This window comes from Megalops cyprinoides, chromosome 8 (genome assembly GCF_013368585.1).
Source record: "Megalops cyprinoides isolate fMegCyp1 chromosome 8, fMegCyp1.pri, whole genome shotgun sequence".
Taxonomy (NCBI): domain Eukaryota; kingdom Metazoa; phylum Chordata; class Actinopteri; order Elopiformes; family Megalopidae; genus Megalops; species Megalops cyprinoides.
In genome coordinates, this window is record NC_050590.1 from 26,585,015 (window position 1) to 26,608,225 (window position 23,211).

At 41.3% G+C, this 23,211-nt stretch overlaps 1 protein-coding gene across 2 annotated transcripts in view; it reads right to left on the minus strand.

Moving 5' to 3' along the window:
• Positions 1-2,854: 2,854 nt before the first annotated feature.
• mpped2a (metallophosphoesterase domain containing 2a) overlaps positions 2,855-23,211 on the minus strand; it is a 42,798-nt gene continuing 22,441 nt past the window's right edge. For both annotated transcript variants that reach the window (XM_036535175.1, XM_036535176.1), the window contains exons 5-7: positions 4,611-4,726; positions 3,998-4,111; positions 2,855-3,014 (exon numbers count right to left, since the gene is read on the minus strand). In XM_036535175.1, the coding sequence (XP_036391068.1) occupies positions 2,896-3,014; positions 3,998-4,111; positions 4,611-4,726 (349 nt within the window). In that variant the 3' untranslated portion in view covers positions 2,855-2,895. The remainder of the gene's footprint in view (positions 3,015-3,997; positions 4,112-4,610; positions 4,727-23,211) is intronic.

Here is a 23,211-nt window from a genome sequence, read left to right on the forward strand (position 1 = left end):
ATTAGGTATGGGGGTCCAGCTTAGGGAAACAAAGTTCTTTTAAAATTGTCAAATTTTAAATGTGTCGCAGAAATGATCTGAAACAGTTAAAATATGGCAAGTGATTGAAGAGGACATGTCAACACCCACTCCCACAGGCATAAAATGTACACATTTGAGCAAATATGGGTTTTCACATTGATTTGAAGGGTTATGCTAATATGATTAGGATGGATTATGATAATGAAGGCCGAGGCTCTAGCAGGTCTGGGGCTGTATTTTTTGTGCTCTCGTTTGGGGAAAGCTAATTGGTTTGGGTTCTTTGATGTGCTGAGGCATGGGGGTTGGGCAAGCTGGCTTCTGACGTGTTTGGTTTTTTTTTGCCTTAGAGGGATTCATATTTGCTTTCAATCACTCAGAATATAAATCAACCCAGAGTTTGACTTTAAGATGATATAAAGTTTTGCCCAACAATGTCTTTCTAATACATTTTTTTTGTGAAACACATGCACTGGTGGCTTGCTATAATTCATAGTGGAGGAAGCATTTCTAACTGGAAAGTGTTTAAACAGATAACTGAACTTTACCCTTCAAGTTTGAGGTCATGAGTATTACAGTCCACTAGATAGATATTCAAGGTTGAAGTTCCTTTTTCAGATCCACTCAGTCATACTTGCATGTTCAATTTATCTTGTGTATTCCAGAAAATAAATCAACTATAGTAGTTTTTACTGTATACCATCAAAGGGCATACCATACTGTATTTCAGTATGAAATAATCAGTAAACAATTACTGATTAAATCAGTAAGTAATACTTGGTTTTGAATTTGCGATTAATTACATGGTCAGGTTATACAATTAAAAGCTGCATGGATTTGACTGCTTTTATGAAACATAAGAGGAGTGCCTTAAATAGTGTAATTAAAACTGTGAACAACTACATTTTAGAAGCAAATTCAGTTATTGGAGAGTAATTCTCTTTTTGCATAACACTGATGTCCCCCAACTAATGGAATCCCAGTTTGTCAGGACAAATTAGCATTTCTAATATCTGTCAGGAAGGACACTTTACATTACTCACATAATCCTGACAGATCCTTCCACTGAGTCTGCACTAAGAGAACAAAATGAACACTCCAGAATAGTAGGATTGATTTTTAAAATGAGTCCATGGTTGCCTTATTTCATTTATGAATAGCAGACATATAATCATCACTAATTTGTCTCTGGAGCGATTCAATTCAGACAACTTCTCTGCATTAAGTTGAGTTTCAAACAGCAGGGCCAATGAAGTCCAGCATAGACCTGTTTTGAATTTTTTTTCACGATATTGTATAAAACACTGGGGTCTCCATCAAATTCACTAACACTTATGTCTTCTGATATGTTCAAATGTTTGTTTGTTTTTTTTTAAACAAAATATACTATGGACTTTGTGATGCAAATTCCTCTACACAGCACTGCTGTGTGCACTACTTCTATATCCCTCTCTGTGTAGAGATCCCTCAGAGGTACAATAATCACTGGTACCCCATGAGTCCCTCTCATGCCAGATTGGCTCTGGGGTACCCAGGGTGTCTTCAGGATTCCACATGTAGAACTTGGTCCAGACAGGTCTCATAATTTCAAGACATTCCCATTCACCCCCAATTATCTGTGCTTAAAAATCTTGTGATGAATCAGAGGTTTGACATGGTCTAAAAATGACCATCTGACAAAAAACTACAGTAAGTAATTTCACTGCTAAATGTATCATTTGAAGACAAAAATATGCACGCAGTGAATGCTGTCACCAGTAGCATGTCAATGTAGTACAAGAGAAGGAGTACCACACAGATAAAAATGATAAAGAATGTCCTTAAAAACAGGTGATTTTTAAGTAAAAATCTTGCAATTTTATTTGCATATAAAGGCAGCTAAATATTTGTCACAATAAATTTAAAGAAAAAGCTGTTCTAAACTTACATAACCAAGAAAACTAAGTCAGAAGAGCAGGGGAGCATTTACAATAGCAAAGTTTAAGCAACTATTGGCAACATTTTTTTGTGCTAGCAAGATTGCATTTACACACAGTGCAAAATTTGAAAAAAAAGACAAAAACACAAATACAATAATATTTACGATTTAAAGGACAACTAAACCTTGTTTAGGCAGATGTGTAGAGAAAAAAGTTAGTTGTTAGTTTGTGAAAATGCCTGGTATTCAGAAGACCAGTATCTTCGTTCACATAAGTCAAGTTCAGACATGGGTTGGATGCTACTGACTAGGCTACATATTACAGAAAAAGTGATGTATATTTGTTTATGTATGCTTACACATAAATGCACATACACAGAATTATTTTCATAACAGGTTATGAAAATACAAATTTAGAATAGAGGCTACATTACATTTGGGTTCATTTGCCATACTTTGAATTATCTGCAGAGTGAGGTACTAGTGAATTTCTTCCCTGAACTTGTACTTGATGTTCCTCTGAAAGCATGTTTCATTCCTGATTCATCACGGAGAATAAATAAGGGCCTTCTTCTCTACTATTGGAAAAGACACACTCCCTACGTACTGTAAAGCTGGTTTAAGGCAGTTTCCTGGTCTGCCAAAAGAAAGCTTAATTGTCCTGATAAAAGGAACATACAAAATAACAATGGCATTTAATATCAACGTATCCAGCGACCGCAAAGAAAATATATAAGGAAATTATACAAATTCACAAGTTCCTTATCTTACAGATCCAACTCAATTTCAATTACATGACCTTTTCCCACTATTATGTCTTCAAATCAGGTTTCTGTGTATTTTTTTTAAATTTTGTACCAGCAAGTTTACAAAAGACAAACATTTTGAAAAGAAACATTTAGTAGAAGTTGTCTGACGAATTGTTAAAAAAATGGAGTTTTACAGGGCTTCCTATGGCTTCATGTGCCCTGGGGGTTGGGGAGGTCGAATATGATAGGTGGGTTGGTGGGCTGGAAACTGACCGTGCAGGTAGAGGCGTTGATGTAGGTTGTGTATCCATCCGTCATGATGCCATACCCTACAGGGGTGAGAAAGCCACTGCACAGTCAACTCCAGAACAAAAAACATCCTAGAACAGATGGAACTGTCACCTAAAGCTGGACCCCCATACCCACCCACACTGTTCATATCCAAACTGTAAAGATAAAACTGTCTATGATACAAGTGCACACAATGGCACACATTAAATTCATCTGAATAAACAAGATATGTTACAATGGGGCAGAATATTAAGAAATGTAGCATGCTACAGTTTATTTTTTGGTCAGAGCCTGCTGGTTCTGGAATACACGCCCCACCCACACATAACAAAAATGACTTGTGCACCTGAACTGTTGTCCATGAGTAAGAAATATATACTACAAAGTGTTTCTCTCCCTAATAGCTGTCTAATTTCCCTGCAGGCAGATTTTCTCCTCGACATTAATTCTACCTTTAATTAAAATACACAAAGGCATGAGGGATGGGATGCCAGCTTCTACTGCTTGAAGCCCAGCAGCAGAAAAGACCTTTGGAGTACAGATCAGACTGCGGATCCACAAGACATCCATTCTGCACCTCTGCCTCCCACATAGCATAACCCTGGTAATAACACTGAGCCAGTAAGGAGTGTTGAGAAAATACTGTGCACTGTGGCCCTGAGCAGCAGCTGCTCCCTGAAGACCCAGTGACCCTCCATGCCAGACACCTTGGCTTTCAGGTACCACAATGTTTGGGACAAGAGGACAGAGTCTGTGGTCCACTAAAGCCTCATACCCCCGATTCATCTGGATCAAATGAGTGCCAGCCTTATTTTTCCATTTTGCCTCAGTAGACGATTGGACATTATCTCTGACACTAAGAGCTCTATTCCTTAAGAAGGGTTGTGCAATGTTGATGTCCCTGGTCTGTAAAAAGGCATCAGACACCATGCTGTTATTATCCACACTAATGCTGTAGTAGTCACATAGAAACCACACAATGACTGTGGTTGCAGTGTAGTGAGAATACTACAGCACTCACCTTCGTGAATTCCCCCAAAGGCGTGGAGTTTGGGGCGTACCCTCCTCTGAACGGTGTTGAGCAGTTCCACACACCCCACCCGCTGGAGCTCCTTTGGAACCCAGTCCCGGAATCCTGCAGAGCACACACACCCAACCACACAGTCACACCTTGTCCTCAAAAGCGAACTCTTCCAGTAACTAACGATAGCTCTCTGGACTGTTGCAAGTGCAAATCACAAGTCTGTGAAATCACACCATCAATGTGGCCCCTGCTTTGCACGTCCAGAGCAGAACTCTACTTAGGAAAGGCAATAAAGCCCAAAGCACAAAACCAAACCAAAACAAAAGACAAGTACACATTAAAGATCTGGAGCAGCAGGCAGCTAGCCCATATATTATAAGCAGTAGAAAATATGAGTCAGGCTGCTTTTTTACACTGAAAAGTATACATCTGGGAAAGTCAATTATGCAAAATTAATGCAGTCACCACCGGAGAGTTTGGAAAGACAGCCTCATCTGACAGTCTCAAATAACTGTCTTAAATCAATTAAGATATTCACACAGTTATAATAATTAAGAAAACTCCATTTATTATGGTAATGAGAGTGTGGGGATGGGTTAATTGAACTTACCAAGTGGAGGCCCATGTGTCATGAGGATGTCAATGCCCTCTGGTACCTGGTTCCACTTGTCCAACAGAGACTGGCCCCGAGGCAAGTTGAAGCCCCATCCGTTGAACCAGGGCGTCCTGAGGGAACAGACAAGTAGACACCTTCAAAAAATGACTGCCGGAGGAAGATGCAAGTAACAATGTCATCTTGTCAAATCATTATTTACAGAATTATCCTTTGCAAGTGATGTGAAGGTAGACATAGCAGGCTGAGCTCCTGCTGCACTACATTATAGATATCAGGAATGTAAAATTGAGCGAAAAGGCTGACCCACTACTATGAAAAGAGAGTGGAAGCACCTGGTTATAAATAGCTATAAGAAGAAACTAAAGCAAGGCTTCGGGCCCTTTACTGTTTATGTACTCAAAACTGATGGACAAGTATATTACCATAGCAATAACAGGGCAACAGTCTTATACAGTGATTAAAACAAGGTCAATGGATCACAAAAAAGAACAAAAAAAAAAACAGTGTTAAAGAATGAATCAAGCCAAATGATTTCCACATTCTTGTTGTTCCTGGGTAGAAATGCATAGTAGGGTAACACAACACTTCATGTTACGGCAGTAACAAAAAGTCTGCATGAGGCTGTGGCCATATGGGCATGCACAACCCTAGCCTGCTGGTTTTGCTGCATTTGGGAGAACAGAATGCAGCAGAAGCTTTGCTACTATTTTTGAGTCATTTAGAGCCATAGAGTTTCTATTGTATTTGACCAGGGGGAAATCAGGCTCGGGAACATCGATAGACTTTGTTACAGTGAGGGATCACCGTGTCTGCAGCGGCCAATGAGTATCGAGCGCAATGGAGGCTAGTTGTGACACAAATGAAAAAGGTACCTCTGGACTGCTGGTGGTGAAATGAAAATGAAAATCAGATTAAAGGAACAGTTTTTCTGCATGGTGCTAATGTAGTGTCATAATTGTCTGAACTTATGAATTAGAAGACAGGGGCCAAGACAGCCTTGCCAGTACCCTCAGCTTTCAAAACCAATACTGGACTGAGGAAATTACTGCAGAAAATTATCTGAATGAATAAAATGATTGGTAAGAATTACCAATCATTGCCAAAAGCCTTAAGCCTTATTATCAAAAGCAACAACTAATATATGTATTAAAATTCATCTATACTATTCATTGTGTCTATCACCAATATAAATATCTATTGATTCTACATTTAAGACATGTTAATAAAGTCAGAACTGCAGTATCTGAAGTTTAAAAAACAAGTCATTACACATTCTTCTGGGACATAAACTCCAGAAAACCAAAATATATGAACCAAGACTTCCAACAATGACCCCATTGTTGAAGTCACAGTATGAAATATACCTTCTCCACAAGTACATTTGTGAACCTCGATAAAGACCGATGACAGCCAAATCCCATGAAGGAAACATTGTTTCCTCTGCAGGCAAAGACAGGGGTCTAATTATACTGTACCATGGGGATGCTCTGACTCCTGAAACCCGATTAGATACTGCGCAACTCTCTCGCCATCTGGACAACGTTACAAATGGACAAATATAAACAGCTGTATTCATGAAATAGACTCTACTAGCTGTCGAATTAAATGGTGCCTCATCCGGGATGATTACAAAGAAAATGGGATTACGTGGAAAACTCAAAAAGCAACCTTTTCGGGTTTTCCTGGAGGGCGGGACCTTAATGATTATTTTCACAGCAGTCAGAAACAGGTTAAATCCACAGTTGTCTTTGAGTTTCATGTCAGGCAGAACCCATTTACCCTCATGTACACATTGTCAATAATCAATTAAGGCCACACATATTCTTTATACAGCGATCTTTTTTCCCCTGACAGCAAAAGGTCTTTAGGAGGGAAAACGGGAATAGCTAGTAAGGGCTTGATGGTGGGAAAGTGGACTTTGTCCTGATTTGGCTGGTCTTACGGAGCACATCTTTGGAGAGATAGTCAAAGAGCTCTACCTGGCACTTGTCAAAGAGTGACACATTCTGGGATGCAGGGTGTTTTATTTTGTCTCCAACTTCAGTGGTATTGTTAGTATCCTGTGTAAAGTCAGCTGGGGAATCTACCTCCCTTGCAACTCCCTGTTCCATTCTTTTTCAGGATACTGAAACTTGATACAGAAGTAAACTGTGAAAGGCATCTGTTGAGTTAAACATGCTACTTTAGAAAAGCACTGTGATGTTTTGTTTCCCCATTTACAGCTGCTAATGTAATCTAAAAAAGACAACAAATGTAATCAAACTGGACATGAACAGCTACACTAGCAACTAAAAATATAATGAGCCATACTTAGGGAAGACCTGAGGATTTTTGGTTGCTGGTGTATATCATTACATAGGTAACATAAACCTGGAAGACCAGTAACTTGATCTGAAATGACATGCTCAGTAAAACCAGAAAGGTGTGTCTTTACAGGTAATCACCATACCTTAGACTCAGCTGGAGGTCTCCATCCCTAAGGTCCAGCTGCTGAGAAATGGAGCCCAACTCCTTATCCTTGGGAGTGGCCTGTTGACTGGCTTTGTTCCACTCAAGCCTCTTGAATCAATCCAGATTAATTCTTTTTGCCTGAGTCCATCTCTCTCATTTCCAAGACTTATTTATTTAAACAGGGCTGGGAAACCTGCTGTATTTTGGCCCTCTGGGATATGCATTGGACGCCCCGGATTCGCTGTGCGTAGGGCAGCCTAAACTGAAGTACTTTTGTCTCTGTCTTAAAAAAACATCCAGAGATTTGTTTTTCTGCCACTGACTGCCTTGTAGCTTTTGTTTATTTATATTCTTATCAACACGAGAATCAGGCAAGGATGTGATGTTAACAGTAAAATGCTGAACTCAAGCCGCTGTGAACTTTGCTGGGATGCATTTTTGTTCAAGTCAAAATATCCACCCTGAGATGGCTTTCCTGACAGGATTTACAGCTCTCATTATCTACATCTATAATATCAACGTTCCATTGTGGTTTTCAGTTAGTTGGATTTCTGTTTTGCTGCTCTCCCCACTAAAGCCCATATTCATCAAAGCACTCCACTTCAAGGTACAATTGCAACAGATTTTTTGTAGAAACACTATAAAAGTCAGACAACACAGCTACTGTCTTCCAGAGTCTTTTTAACTTGTTTATTTATATTTAGTTCCATTGGTGTCAATGTTGTTGATACAAATTAATAAAACTAACAGCCCATTTAGTAGTTTGTACAAATTAACTTTCTACTTTATCAATACGCTGTGTTCAGTTTATTCAGTTTTGACATAATGGCTAAACATAATTTCATCTGCTAGGAAATAATGTATCCTTTCTACATCACAGCTGTCTCATAAGTTTTGTGATCAATAGGTTTATTGACCTAAGATACATATTGTTCATAACTAAAGCACAGATATGGAATCCCACAAGGTCCTCTTCATGGACCTCTGTTTTTATATCATATAGATATCTTGGAGTGGTTATCCAGAGACAGACACAACTACATGTCTCAGTAACACCAAAGGAAGTTTTACCAGTGGACAAACTGTTTTAGTGACACAACCTGAATATGGGAGTCACAGACTGATAACTGATTTCTCTGCATCCTTTACATTGTAGTTTCTTTTTAATCAGTTAACATTTTAGTTCTGTGAAATGACAGGACAGTGGCTTAATCTGCACCTCAAGAGTACAGCATTAAAAATAAGAAAAAATGTCTATCATCTACCTAATACATTACAGCTTCCTTCTGTGGCATTCAATGATGAATAAAAATAATAGAGTGACTATGTAACAAGCCTATAGTTTTGAACATTTAGCATTGGCTGTTGTGGACTATAGCAAGTCACAGCAGTATATCTTCCGCCCAATACACAGCAGAGTACACACAAACACATAATTTTGGCAGGAATTCATCCTTTTTTGACTGCCCAATTTTTCAACAAAATATTGAAATGCTGGGAATGGTAGTTCAATATAGAAACTCCATCATGAATCTCCAGGGCAGTAAATGGATAGAATTTAACCAATGTGAAGCCAAACTAATTTTTCACACCTCGTTTTGCACCAATGTTATTCAGCAGAAACCGGTAGGCTGGAAATCAAATCCCAAATGTGCACACACTATATATCTAAATGTTTTAATTACCCTGGGGATGTTTTCACAAATGTACACAGAATTCAGAGGTGGCGACACTTATTCAGTTATTTGAATTTTGTGGCCAATGGCAGCATAAAACCATAGCACAGGGAAACAGATAGAACTAATCTGCCTTAAAAGATGGCTTACCGTTCAAATGCAGAGCACTGCCATCAAGGCTGAAAATACTGTCCATTCTTCATCAATCTATAGCAACACCATTACTGATTAAGATTATGTGTAAAAAAGTAGGTATCACACTGGCTGGACTTCAAAGGCACACCAGTTGAATTCTAGAAACCACTTTGGATTTAGCTTTAGTGAACTGTGAATTTTATTTGCAGAAACACCCAAGACTATTCTACTTCTGCTATAATCACCCAGTACGTTCTCTTGTTCGTGTCTACCCATTTTAATTTACATTGTTTTTTTTTGCAATTCTCTGTAAAGCCCTGTGTATTAATTCCAGACACAAACACAGACTGAAACAGAAACAGATAAAGACAAAAACACAAGGGAAACCAAAAAACGTGAGGGTTTGTTCACAGCAAGACAATATCTGTCTCAAAAATGCCTTCTGTTGTGCCATGTGCATTGCAGGCATCACACAAAAATCACACATTTCTCACAAACTCTTACTACATGGGCCATTCTCTGTCCACACCCTCTGACCAATATCCACTGTCTACAGCCTGGGTGTTCCTCCAACCCAGATGCACATGGACACACATAATACATTCCATCTATGTTTCAAACTGCCTAATACTTTGTTGACATGATGAGAGAGAAAGAGAGCGAGAACTGGAGGGAGAGGGAGAGGGAGAGAACCTTCTGCAGCAGAGTTCAGCCCATTACATGAAGGAACGATTCATTTTGGCCTCACCTCCTTGTCACAGAACCGCAGAGGTCATCTAAAGAGGAGGCTAATTGATCAAGCTGTCAAGACCAATGAGGAGGAGCATGTTAATAGGACTTTTATTTCACCCCAGGGAGAGGCCACCTGACACAGTGCAGTATATATGGCCGGCCCTGCCGCCTTTATTAACAGTCCAGGAACCCGTGGTAATAGGAGGCAAGTGGCGGCCCCAGCTCGACAAACTGCTGATCACCCAAGGCCGGCACAAACTTTGGGGAGGGGGAGTTGCCCGCTTGGGGTTGACCTGGCTCTAATAACTGTAGCTAGATGACTGATCGAGCCCTGGACACATTAATCTAACCGCAGTCACAGCCAACACCAAGGTGCTGGGGTTAGGTCTTCTAGTGGGGAGAGTGCACTTAGCTATGGTGCTGCCTCAGGGACAAAACCACACAAAACCCTCCACAGGGTCTCCGCCCATGTCCCCCATATCAGCACTATTCCAAGGAGTAGATGAAACCAGATACATCGCTGAGGTGGACATCAGCTCATAAACAGTGGCACAAAACTGCTGACCAGACATGATAGGCTGTCTGAAGGCAGTGCCATCTTCAAATGTTTTCATCCGAGTGGAAAAGCCATCATTAAAGCTCGATTCCACTTAAAGTGTAACATCTGCAGAAATCCTCATCAAGAAAAAAAAAAAAAGAGAAAAGGCATCAAAGGGCATCCTTTTTGACTGAAATAGTCAGAGTCTGGCAATTCTCACATATAGGGCAGAGATAAGAGAGTGAATGTGAAGGAGCAGGATTTGGCTATATCGTCCATGATAGCAGAAATCTTAAAATATTAATACAGGACAAAGCAGCTACACTTAGAATTATATTTATAAAATATGAAAGAGATATGAGATATGAAAGATATGCAAGTTAAAATGCTAGTTGAACATATAAAAATCCAAAACATCTTTATATGCAGTAAACAAGTGTACAGATATTTCATTCAACTTATGTACACTGCACTGCAGCAATAATATTTCAGTTTACTTCAATCTGAAGAAGGAGCACATGATTCTGCATGTCTTCATGCTGCAGCTTCCACTGAATCAAAACAGCAGATACTTGTTCTCTCACAAACACAGCTAAATTGCACTGACAACTCAGAGATCAGCAGTTGGTGCATGCACCCTCAAGGCATTTTCACCCTTCTTCACCCTGCATATCCTGCATACCCTATTACAGAGAAGACTATTTAAACTGTATCTGTAAATACAACATAAAAAAAATCCCACACCTCACACCAAATTGCATTTTGAAAAATAAATACCCCCATTTCAACATCCTTCACTGCCATGCAGACAGACAGGGGTTGAGGGTAAACAATGGGGTCTGTTCAACAATGTGGAGCCCTGAAAGGCAGGAAGTGGAGAGGGGGGGGGGGGACAATGGCTGAGCATGCTCTCTGGGACCTGTGGTTTCATTATTTTCTGATGCTGGGAGTGGGAGTGGGATTCATCACCACAGTGGGGTGGGGGATGAAGCCCCAAAATTTGTAAATAGCATCAGAGAGCTCTGAAATACAGATCTGGCAGGAAGCACACGCGAAACCCGAGCCGATAAAATTAGGCTGGCTGGGGCATAAAGGCGGCCCTGCCTCCTGTCCCGCTCACTGCAATGAAAGGCCCTCCTCATGATTACACCCCACTCATTGAGGCCCACCCGGGCCAAGGCCCATTCAACCTGGAGTGTGGGTGTAGGGTTACCTGGCCAACCAAAATAACAGTTAGCTTGCCTCTGTGAACTTGATCCACAGGAACAATGTGAAGGAAGTAAAGAGGGGTTGAAAAGTTAATTTCTCTGTGAAATAACTGAAATCACTATGCTGGCACATCTCAGATTAAAAATACCTTTCCATCAAAAAAAGCACATTTAATTATCTAGTGTGCTTCTCTGCACAGTTACTAAAAACTACAAATGAAATTATGGAGAGGTGAACTGAAATACAAGCAGCACCATTTCCACCTTTACCAACACAAGAAGCAGAGGAAACTTTACAACAGTACAATGCAAGCTTTTCCTTCCTTTAGTACTTCTTCACTGCACGTTTTCATTTTCAATGTGAGGTCACAGAGCTATGGGTCACTTTTGTATTTGAAAGAAACTTTGCTGTAACTGAAGGAAGGGGAGTAACAGAAACATTTTCACTAGGTAACAATAATTTGTAAGAATTCAGTGCATAGCAAACAATATTCAAAGGAATAAAAGTGTAGGGCCACACATAATCATAATGCCACTGACTTGTCTCCTCTCTATGCTCCAGTAGTGGCTTTACAATTGAACCCAAAGATTTTCAGCTGCTATAAATGTTTGGAAGCCAAAGACAATTTCAATACAAAGAGAAAGCAATTAAAAGAAAACTAGAAATATGGGAACAATGTCCCCCAAAAACCTGAAAAGTTGTAGCTTCGACAAAAGAAGGTACATTTTTCATTTGTCATTAGAAAAAGTTAACAAAACTCCAAGATATCAAGACAGTTAAAAGAAACTGAAATCTATGAAGTTCACATATTCAAGAAAATAAAATCTATTATGAGCAGAAAGAACAGTCTTTGTTATTCATACAGACAGACAAAAGACAAAATATGACAATAGACACAGCATTTTATTCTTCATATAGGGAACAAATACCTTGATTTCCATTCAAGGAAAGGGAGGTGGTCATCAATAGTGTCAGGAAAGGCCTGAGTGCAGCAAAAGGAAAGTCGTAACATTGTGTGCATTGTCATAGTTTTTGCTTTGAGAAGAAGCAACACTAAGCAAAGGAGTCCATAACACTAGCATAATGGTCCCAGGGTCTGTGTCTGAAAAAAGACTGAACAGTATCAAAACAAGTTCAAATCAAATTAAATATCCTGACATTCAGAAACTTGCAGCCGATATATTGTATCATTTGAAATATATTGTATTTCAAATGAAGGCAGCATCTATTTAAGATGTAAGTGGCAGTGCTAAGGCATTCAAGTTGACAAGTTTGCTCAAGGTTCATTGAGATGCAAAAGGATACTGACCAGAATGCCAACATCCCATGTTTTCCACGCAATAACAGGTTTTGCTACCAGCAGTGTAGCATAGTGGTTAAGGGGCAGGACTTGTAACCAAAAGGTTGCTGGCTCGATTCCCCACTGGGGCACTGCTGCTGTACCCTTGGGCAAGGCACTTAACCCACAACTGCCTCAGTAAATATCCAGCTGTATAAATGGATAACGTGTTTTAAAAAAAAAAACTGTTCTAAGTCACTCTGAATAATACCGTCTGCTAAATGCCAATGATGTAATGTAATGCTCCCCTGAAAAACATCAATACAGGTTTACATGTATGAAGTGACCAACAGAGAGAACTTTCCAATTGTACAAATGAGTACAACTGATCAATAAAATAGGAAGAAGCACTCATTTGAGATGAAGGTAGATAAAAGCTGTTTAAAAGAGACACCCAAGGCTCCTGCTCTGCCTTCGGAAGCTTCTTTTAATCATACTGCACAGTACCTTAATCTTGGCACACGTTCTGAGAGGGCTTCACCTTGTGGTTAGTGAAACAGAGCTCTTTCACAGAGTCACAGTAGTCTGAGTGGAAGTGGTACTTATCATCCCTCTCATCACAAGGGGGGGAAAAATAAACTTCCTCTGGTCACCCCTATCTCCTACTTGCTAATCCATTAAGATATTTGGAATCCTTGGTTGTGCTATCTTAACTGTCTAGGGGCAGAGGAAGGAACTGATAAAAATGAGATCACAATGCTTTCACAGAAAAACGGCCCAGCGCGGTCTTGGGTTTTTTTTGTGGGGGGGTGGAGGGCGGAGGGCAAGCAGGCGGTAGTCTGATTGTGATTGATGGCTGAATAAATAGAGTGGAGTGCCCGCTTTTCAGTGTGGGCTGGGGTATACACAGGGGTGCAATCTTTCACCGGTGTGAGCATTTCCACGGATGTGCCACGCACCTTCACCCATAAAGCTCAGGAGGAGCCATTGTCTGAGGCTGTCCTCACTTTATTATCTCTGTTCCCAGTCTGCTCCCACTTTTCATCCGCCTGTCACTGAACAGTGTCAGCAGAAAAACGCACCCTTCAGATGATGTGACCCCAAAAAAGCCAAAAGACCAAATCACAGGAATAAGTGTTGGGCAAGTGGCATAATTTGATAGGATGTAAATAAACAAATAAATAAATACTTATATAGGTGGTAATCTAATTGAGACAATTTAGCCAATGGCTGCAGCATTCCAGTTATTCATAATCACTTCATAAAGAGCATATAAAGTCCTCAGCTGTGCTTTAAATGCAACTATCCTGGCTCAAACCCGCCACCATTATGTTAGATCATCTACAATGCAGAAAAAAGGATAGAGACAAAAGATGACTGCATAGTAAGCTTTTTCTCTTTCAAATTGATTGTTGCTGCTATCCTGGTCTCTGCTGAATATTGTGGAATATAAAGTAGCTCACCTGGATGTGCCTCAAACCACGAAATGCACTAAATCGATATACCAGTATTCACGATAACTCTAAATTTCCTGTGCCTTGTAGTTTAGTACCCTGACAGGTGACATAAGTTATTTCTAATGTGTACGCATATGGCTGCTAGTTAGCTGTATTAGCTGGAATGCTTTGAGCTGGCTTGCTTGCTGGCTGGAATGTGGAACAGCATCAGCAGACTGCTCTAAAGCTTTGCTTTATCTGCTTTACTTATTTGCTTTACGTTTTTATCTGAAAGATAAAACACCCAGGACTGCAATCATGTTTCTGTTGAGCTACAGAGTGAGCAAGCAACATAAACACTAAGGGTGAGAGATTTGCAATAATTGCTATTTTGGCACTTGACAGACATAATTTCTATGCACCAGTGGTGGACTTAACTAAATGTACTTCCATATTTATAAACTGCCACACATTTGAACCTGAATTCCATGTTCAAATGCATATTCTCAAGTATCTCACTCATAAAATGTTTTATTTCAAGAATTACAAAGTGTTGTTGTCAATATTTCTCCTACCCCTATTTTTCCTTGATCACTTTTTGCTGCAGTAATGATAAAATCTTCTTCTGTGTATACAGCAGTAAACAGTGCAATCACATTTTTCCCTAAACATGGAAAAACCTCTGCAGCTGAGATGCAGCTTAATGAGACGCGTATTAAAACAAACGTGTGTCTGCAATACACCGGCATTTATGAATGGTACAGTCCAGCGTGAAAGCAATTGTGTCTCCCGGCTGAAACTGCAAAACATCTGCAACAAAACAGCTAAAGAGATAACATGTGTTGGATGATTCGACAAAGCTCACGGGTGCTCTCTCACATGCTCCATCTATTAAACCACAAGAAGTAATTCCGCAAAGGGGACTGCTGAGACCCTGCTGCAGCAGCCAGGCGCTCAGCGGTCAGACATAAAACTTACTGAGTATGCAGGACTTTCCTTTTGCATTAAAGTTTAAAACTGTTTTCAAAGAGAAAGCAGCACTGAAATGAGAAAGTTGCTGCAAACCTCCCACATTAGAAGGTATCGATATAAATGATTTGAAGAAGGAAAACTTAAACTGCCTTTGCTGAAATTATTCTGAAACTCATTTCAAAGAACATCGGTACAGCACCTTCGTTGGAGAATACCAATTTGCCAGAAGTTCTTTCTTCCGAGTAAAAACTTGAATGGTGCATTCTCTTTATCAACAAAGAATTACATAGTCTACTGTCTATTCACATTCATAATTTATATTCCAGTGTCTGAAAACGTCCAGGAAGACCCTAGTAAAGCAGGAGCACTTAGTGATGTGCCTGGACACTTTGAGCATGTCATCTCTTGATGTTTTTGTTGGTTTTAGCTGCACCAGCACTCAGATCTGTGACCTCTCTGCTGAACTCTACAGAGAATAATGGCACAGGGGAGATATATGGCCTTTCTTCTTCAGAAATGGTATGCTCCTGCCTGTTATTTATAAAGTAGTCGGCATTGCTAATGCACAACAGCGTCTGTCCATACCATCTTGTGACTAAAAGGTTACTTGAATATTAAAATATTTATCTACTCATGGCTTGATGTGAAGCATGGAAAAAAGCAGAATTCTCACTGGGCCTCAGGTTCTGTAGTTACCATGGAAAAAAAAAAAAAACCCTGATTAAACATGTGGTGGGACAGCAGGACAGAGAAATAAAGGGAAATTAAGGAAATTTGCATGTCTGGGCCTCTCAGTTTTCATGCTGTGGGGCAATAGTTGTGCACCCCCCTAGAACATGCACACACCCTGCAGTGTTATAAGTGATTTTGGCTCGGGCCCAGGGTACTGTTATTATTTTTTACTTCATCTCTCTGTTTCTCTCGGACAGCTGGCTAGCTGTGGGCACCTTGTGTCTCGCCTTTGCCTCCTGCTGTGCTGATTTTGTGAGGTATTTGATTAATCTTGTGTCTGTCCACCAAAGAGGGATAGCTTCCACCCGGCACCCAAAGGCCGTGTCACCATGGGATATCGAGGGCAGCCCCCGCCCCCTCCGCCTCCTGAAGTGTGTAGCCGTAATCTGTGACACTGCACAGAGTTCATTTATTAATCTTATATGTGTTCCTCTGTGGAGCTGACCCTGGGGATAATTAAAAGTGTACTGTGCACGTGTACACACGTGCAGTGGCGGCTCCTCTCTGAGAAGGGTTTGTATGTACATGACTCTTTGTAACCCCGTGTTGTATAACAAACTACTTAACATTCATTCGCAACAGGGCCAGCGCTGTTTGTTGCACAGGTCATTAAATTTATGTTGCAGCCTAATGCTCATTAAAGCAGTTTAGGTTTCTCTCTAATAAGCCGGATGATGTTGGCTGTAAAACGGCACTGGGACACTCCTGCCATGATCAGGGACTTCAGAGTGTCGCAGCAGCCAACTGTCTACAGAAATAAGCCATGTCAAGAAGGGTCTGCAACAGAGGAGGAGCCAGAGAAACACAGTGTACCAACAGAGACACTGCTTTTTCTGTGTTCTGAGGGACAATTTGGTGTGATGGTGCCGAATCACAGATGAAATCACAATGAAACAGTTTATTCATACCATCCCTAATTGTGCTCGATCACACAACAAAAAAAAATCCTTTTCTTTCTGGAACAAAAGATTTGTAAAGAATCTGATGTGAATCCAAGTCAACTGCGAGAGCCATTCAATACAAAACAGGGAGAGGAGACACTACAGGCCACATACTCACAGCTCCCTGCTGTGGCATTGTGGGTAAGGGATAGATCGAACGACAACTCCCAAGTGCACTGTACACATGCCAGATAATGTCGTTCCGCTCCCTGCCTTGTCTGCTGTGGACTGCGGCCTCACCCGGCCCACTCGCTCCCCACCCCTCCTTTTCACTGTGACTGCAGGCGGTGCACTGTGATTAGAGTGACAGCGCTGGATAGAAGATCTGGACAGCGCAGCAGCCATGGTCGGCTAATTAATGCTGACGTGCCACTACTCCTTCCGGTCAAAGGCCAGCTCGCAATCACTGAATTGTGCAGGTAAAGTCTGGGAAAGCTCCCCCCGGCAAACTGTAAGGAGAAGCCCAAACACAGCCTCTCATGCACTGGTTATTTCTGCTCCTGTGGAGGAAAGCAGTGTCTGCATCAGTCAGCAGCTGGACTGACAACAGCAGGAAAAAAAGCTTGCGGCTGAACCTATTCTATAAGCATGAGACGCGTAAGCCGTACAACTTCAATTCGAATGACAAAATTTGAAGAGGAAAGTTCAAATAAAATACACTCATATGCTAATTAATGTTGATGGTGATTTTAAAGCATTGCTGCAGTGCTTGTATTTACACTAAGAACGACTTTTTTCTTTGAACGACAAAATCATTTTGGACACAATACACTTTAATGTATTTAATTTTTAGTTTTAATTTGTGCAATGTGCATGGGATAAGTAAAAAATGCAAACCCTAGAAAAAAAATCACACTTCATCAAGAGCTTTTAAAAGGCTGGTGCATTGTTCTCCCTTTTCATTGAACACCATGCCCCTCACCAATTCCAGCAGCAAAAATAACATACCAGCACATACTGTCAGCTTCACTACAGGCCTTGTTGCAATAATATTCGCAATAATATTCTTGGGACTAGTAACATTAGATGAAAAAATGAACATAAACATAGACTCCTTTTGCTAGAAGTTCGACAGTGACACGCAAGCAATTTATCATTCCTTGAGAGCAATGAAAACAAGAGCTGAATTGGCACCATTCAAAGGCTGCAATTACTTTTTTGGCCTTATTGCCCTCTAGTGATAAAACATTCTTACTGTGGGAGCCACTCAGTAAGTGAGTTAGTCAGTGAGAGAGTACACTTTCTGTTGATGTTTCTTCATGTCTGATCCCTTACCATTATAATAGAAAGGTAACCTCACCCAGAGAGGGTCAAAGCCAGAGATCTCCTTCCCCATACCGGAGCCTATGTTACGGATATTAACCTACCCTAGCCCAGGCCAGGCAGCCGACCTAAGCAGAAATGCCCATTCCACCACGTCACGTCAGTGTGGTTTCTTTATGGGGCTCTGTCTAGGTAACCATACAAACTGGAGAAAGACTGAATTCATGACTGAAACTCTAGTTTCTTATGTCTGGAGTTTGGGCATGGTAAGCAATGCTACATAAAAATCGCTATGATCTTGTTTTTATTTGAGGAAGATTTTTTTTTCTTTCAAAAGGATTTTTCTAAATGCAAAGGAGGCAAGTTGTGTCTGTTGAAAGTAATTTCTGAAAAGACTTTTGGAAAAACAAAAGTTATACATACCACATGCAGGTATAAAAAATTAAAGACAAATGGTGGAATAATATCCTAATTCCTGATATAAAACTTCACTACTACAAGAGTGAATTAGACTGTAAAAATTTAAACAAAACCTGTGTTTGAAATGAATCCATTTCAAACCAAGACATATATTTTTGGTCAAACCCCATGGCATCTACTTTTAAAATAACCCCTCTGAAACTACCAACTGGTTTTTGTGCCCATTGAAGACATGCTGGATAGGGTTAAAACAGTGGTGTTTTCTCAGTAGATGCTGAGGCCCCCATCACCCCCACTGTGTGGCTACTGTAGAACGTGACTGAGCCGTAGCTTGACGGGGGCCTGGTTAACAAGGCCTGGGAGAGCTTGCAGGCTGGGGGTGGGTGCACCGCAAACTCGTCACACTCTGTGGATCGTGGTGACAAATCCATCATTTCGAAAACACTCGCTCAGCCTGCGAAACGCATTCCATTTGGGCTGCGTTTTTCCTCTCTCTCCCTCTCTGCCTGGAGGCTCCATAAAGTCTGTATCAACTCAGGCTAAATCCATCTGTATCAGTAACCTGCACGTGGGATCAGTTCATACTACTCTGCTCTCCCTGTCTTCCTGCACAGCAGCACTAAGGATGATGGGATTCTGGTTTGACCAGATCAGTCAGATTTCACCTACTTGCTAATTCGCCAGATTTTTAACATCTGACATAATGGAGTCTTGAGATTTACCAAATGAGCACAGGCTTTGAATGCCTCTCAATTTCAGAGGCAATCTCTGTCACACCACCTTAGTTGGTCTGTGGGTCCCGGGTGCAAGTTGTCGTGTAGACAGCAATGAGGATTTTCACATTATGGAACGGGGTGGGGGCCAAGACAAACGAAATGGGAGCCTGGCGCCTGGGAATCAGAGCCCCATTAAACGCAGAGGCGTATTTATCTAAGGGAGTCACACAGGCCTGCATTCTTCCAAGCTTCCATGCCCTCTACAGCTGCCAATCAGCAGCCCCACCGAGTGAGCCCTCCACCCCTGCTCTGTCTGACTGTCACAAATGCCTGCTGGTCATAACACAGAAGACAATGAGGCAGTGGCTGGTCTGCTCCAACTAATTTACTTGCCAGCGTAAAGTGAAAGGTACTGTATCCTTACTGTGCTATGGGCTAGCACCGCACCCATGTCTTCAGCTGTTCTCTACTTGGAAATGAGCAGTAGACATAATAAAGGCTGTGTCAGGGATTATGCCCCTCCTCCTCTATAGGAAAAAAGGACTAAAACCCTTTCTATCAGGAGCAATGATCTGTGGCCCTGTCTGACGGGCGTTCACCCAGCTTGAACTCCAAAGTCACATGACAACCTTGGCCCCTAAGAGATTATAGCAACCATACGGTTTTCACACACAAGATCATTGCTGAGCCCAGCCCCCATCGTCCATGTTCCAGCCACTCACATTCAACACTGGAATGCTCTCACTGTTGGGGCGACAGAAATACAAATAAACAGCCTGCAATGCATGATATTATCAGGACCATCTTACAAAGATGATGCAAGTCAAGGTCATCAATCTGCTTCATTCATGGACTTAAACACGAAATCTTTTGTTTCAATGGCAATGTGTCTTACGCAGACGTCAGAGGCTACTTTGACTGTCAAGGGTTTGACAAATCTCCATCAATAGCTCAAAGCCAGAAGCAACAAAATTACACAAGACAAATAAAACCTTAATTCCAAGAGGAGCATTAAAACCAAACATATGTGCATTCAGGGATTGCAGATCCTCACCTTTTTAGTAGAACAGAAAACTACTGTTTAACTCTCCTCTGCCACTTTGATAGGATAGGCATAATATCATATGGTCAAATGTACAGACATACACACAGAGCCAAATACAACACCCTCAGGGTGGGGGTAAACACAACAGAACAAAACAAACAAATAAAACTTTACAGACTGCTACACTCTTGGCACAGAGAGCAGCAAGGCATTGCTGAACGCTGTTCAGTGCTTTGTGTGAGAGGGAGGATGAGGAACTAGGGTGACCTCTGAGCTCTTTTCGGGGGGAACAGAGGCCTGCTGTGTATGCGCGCTCTCTGCGGGGAACACAGGGGTCAAGCTTGGGTCTGCTCCTCGCCCCAACAAAACAACCAGGATGTTTCGGAACAAAGGCCACTTCCTGAAAGAGAGGCTGGGAAATAGCCCCAGTAATGATGACCAAGAGCCCTAGAAAAACACTGGATCCTCAAAACTCCCTTCGTGCGTCTACACTTTTTTTTTCTCCAAGACTACCCACCCCCCTCTTATTCCAACTCACTCTGGGACTACAGCTGCTCTGTGAAGAAGTCCTTTTTCCTATTCCCTATAGCCCTCTGTTCACAATATGAAACTCATTCCACAATCACCAGGAGCAACCAGTGTCATTTGTGGTGCAGACTGACCTTTTGGAAAAATATTACTTAAATGAAAAATCTGCATTTTCATAAGTTTCCATCAGGAGGCAAAAGGGAAGAAAATGGTGGTCAAATGAATTTACTTCTAAAATTAATAACTTAGCACACCTCTGTTTTGTCTTCAGGAGTAGCTGTAGGCACTCTTTTGCAGGAGCAGCTGAAGGCTGGGAAATTCTAGGCCAATAAATAGCTTGAAGAAATTAATCAAATCCAGTGCCAGCTCTGTGTGAGCTATAATTAGCCTGGCGGATGGAGGAGAAACCTCCAGGGTTTAGAGGGGAGGAATCGGCATTGGTGGCTGCCCGTGTGACTCTGGGAATTCCTTTGTGGCCAGGTCCGGTCCGAGTGCAGCCACACAATGGCCTAATCCCCTTGGGGGAGGCTGGGTCGCTCGGCTGGCCTTCAGCTCCAGTCACACACTTCCTCCACCATGCAAGGCCCATCGTAAGCTCTGCACCACTCACCACACTACAAAGGCAGGGGTCAGGGGGTCAGGAGGGTCTGGGGGGAGTGACGGTGCTGCTACTGCCTTCCACCACCCAGATTAAAGACAAAAACCTTCAAAAATATTCCACCGTGATTCCAGCACCTTTTTGCATTTTGTGGTGTGTCAAAGTGAACACAGGAAGAAGGAACTTGTATTTTTTCTTCAACTGAAACAATGCTGCATGGTTGTTAAGAAAAAAATCACGTTTACATCACCTTACTCAACCTTTGATAAGATGATACCAGGCAGGCAGCAATGAAACATAGATAGCTACAGATGCCTAAAATGACACTGAAAGCTAAACGCAGCAGCAGCAATGGTTTTCTTTAATTAAGAGTATGTCCTCTACCCATTGAACAATTTTCATTTTTCCTTTTTTTAACCTCCAATTTAGGTGAGAATGATAACAGGATCAATTTATGATACACGGCTCAAGCACACCACCGTTTTATCCTCAATCTGGCAAGCCTCTGGTGGGTTGATTCCCACAAACAATAAAATCCTGCGGCCCAGCAGAGCTGGCTAATTGAAACTCGCTCAGGTACTGCAGGCCTTGCTTGTGCTGAATACCGAGAGCATGAAGAGACCGACTCCCCTAATCAAATTATTAATTTGTGTGCTCAACTCTGGCTTCTGCTGGAATGTGCCGCAATCTCTGGTGTATTACACATAGTCATGTGACCATTGCTGTGTCCCTGTTCCTGTTCCGGCTCTGTGTGCTTTTATTGCCACTCCATCTCTGCTGAAAAATCCCTTTCACAGTCTAAAACATGTGCATTCCACAAATATCTGTGGTCTGCGTGCATCTCACTCCTTTCACCGAACAAACACAGGTGATGATATACTGACATATATGACCTGTGTGAGCTTTTTAATACGTCTTTTTAATACGCCATTATGAACTCGTACGTAGCTCCAAATAAATGTGTTTGTTTAATGTAAAAACTGTACATCTTAACAGATGAACAATCAAAAGCAAACAGGTGAAATGTATGGATGTGTCAATATTAAACAAATCATTATTCACAACAGACACCTTTCAAAAGTAGGCAGATTTATGAAGAATTGTCATTAAGCCTTTCAAAAGCAGTGATGAATGTGGTAAAACCCACCATAAATAACAGACAGCATAATAAGAGCAGCACAGAGAGGCAGCAGCTGGTACAGTGCAGTACAATTGGAGCAGCGCTGGAGGTCAGGAGTTAACTAGTCTTTAAAATGATAGTCAGACGGCTTGAGTTGCGCTGCTCCCTGAACTGGACCTCCGTGGAATACAGGCACTTGAAGACATAATCATCCGGACTCTGGCGAGACTGAAGGGCTCGCCTCTGCAATGCGGGCCGAGACACAGTGACATCCCCGAGGCCCCTCCGGGACACGTGACGAGTTTGTGACAGCACCGATGGCCCAGGCTACAGACCCAGCGAAGGGAAGAGTAGCAGCTTCACAATTGGTTGCAGCTTCAGATGCCTCTATCCAATTTATATGGCCTTTATTTTCTTTTAAAATCTTTTATGATCATAACTGCTTAAATAAATGCTCTGTGGAATCATATAACTTACTTGCTTCAATATACTATATCTTATACATACATACTCATTAATGATATTTATAGGTGGATATTAAAAAACACCAAAGAAAAAAAACATTCTCTATTCAAATATTTCCAGTTCCAGCAGATTTTCAGAACTATATTCCAGGCTGGTCATATCTGAGGCACATGTCGTACCCAAAACAGGTTTACAGTTAAATTAATACAATATTGCATGTGTCTTTAGAACATTTTAATCCTACAGCATGTGTGTACTGTAAATATAAACATACAGATACAACAGTGGGCACCATATGGATGAGGAAGAGACACAGGCAGTGCTTAGCTTGTCCTGTCA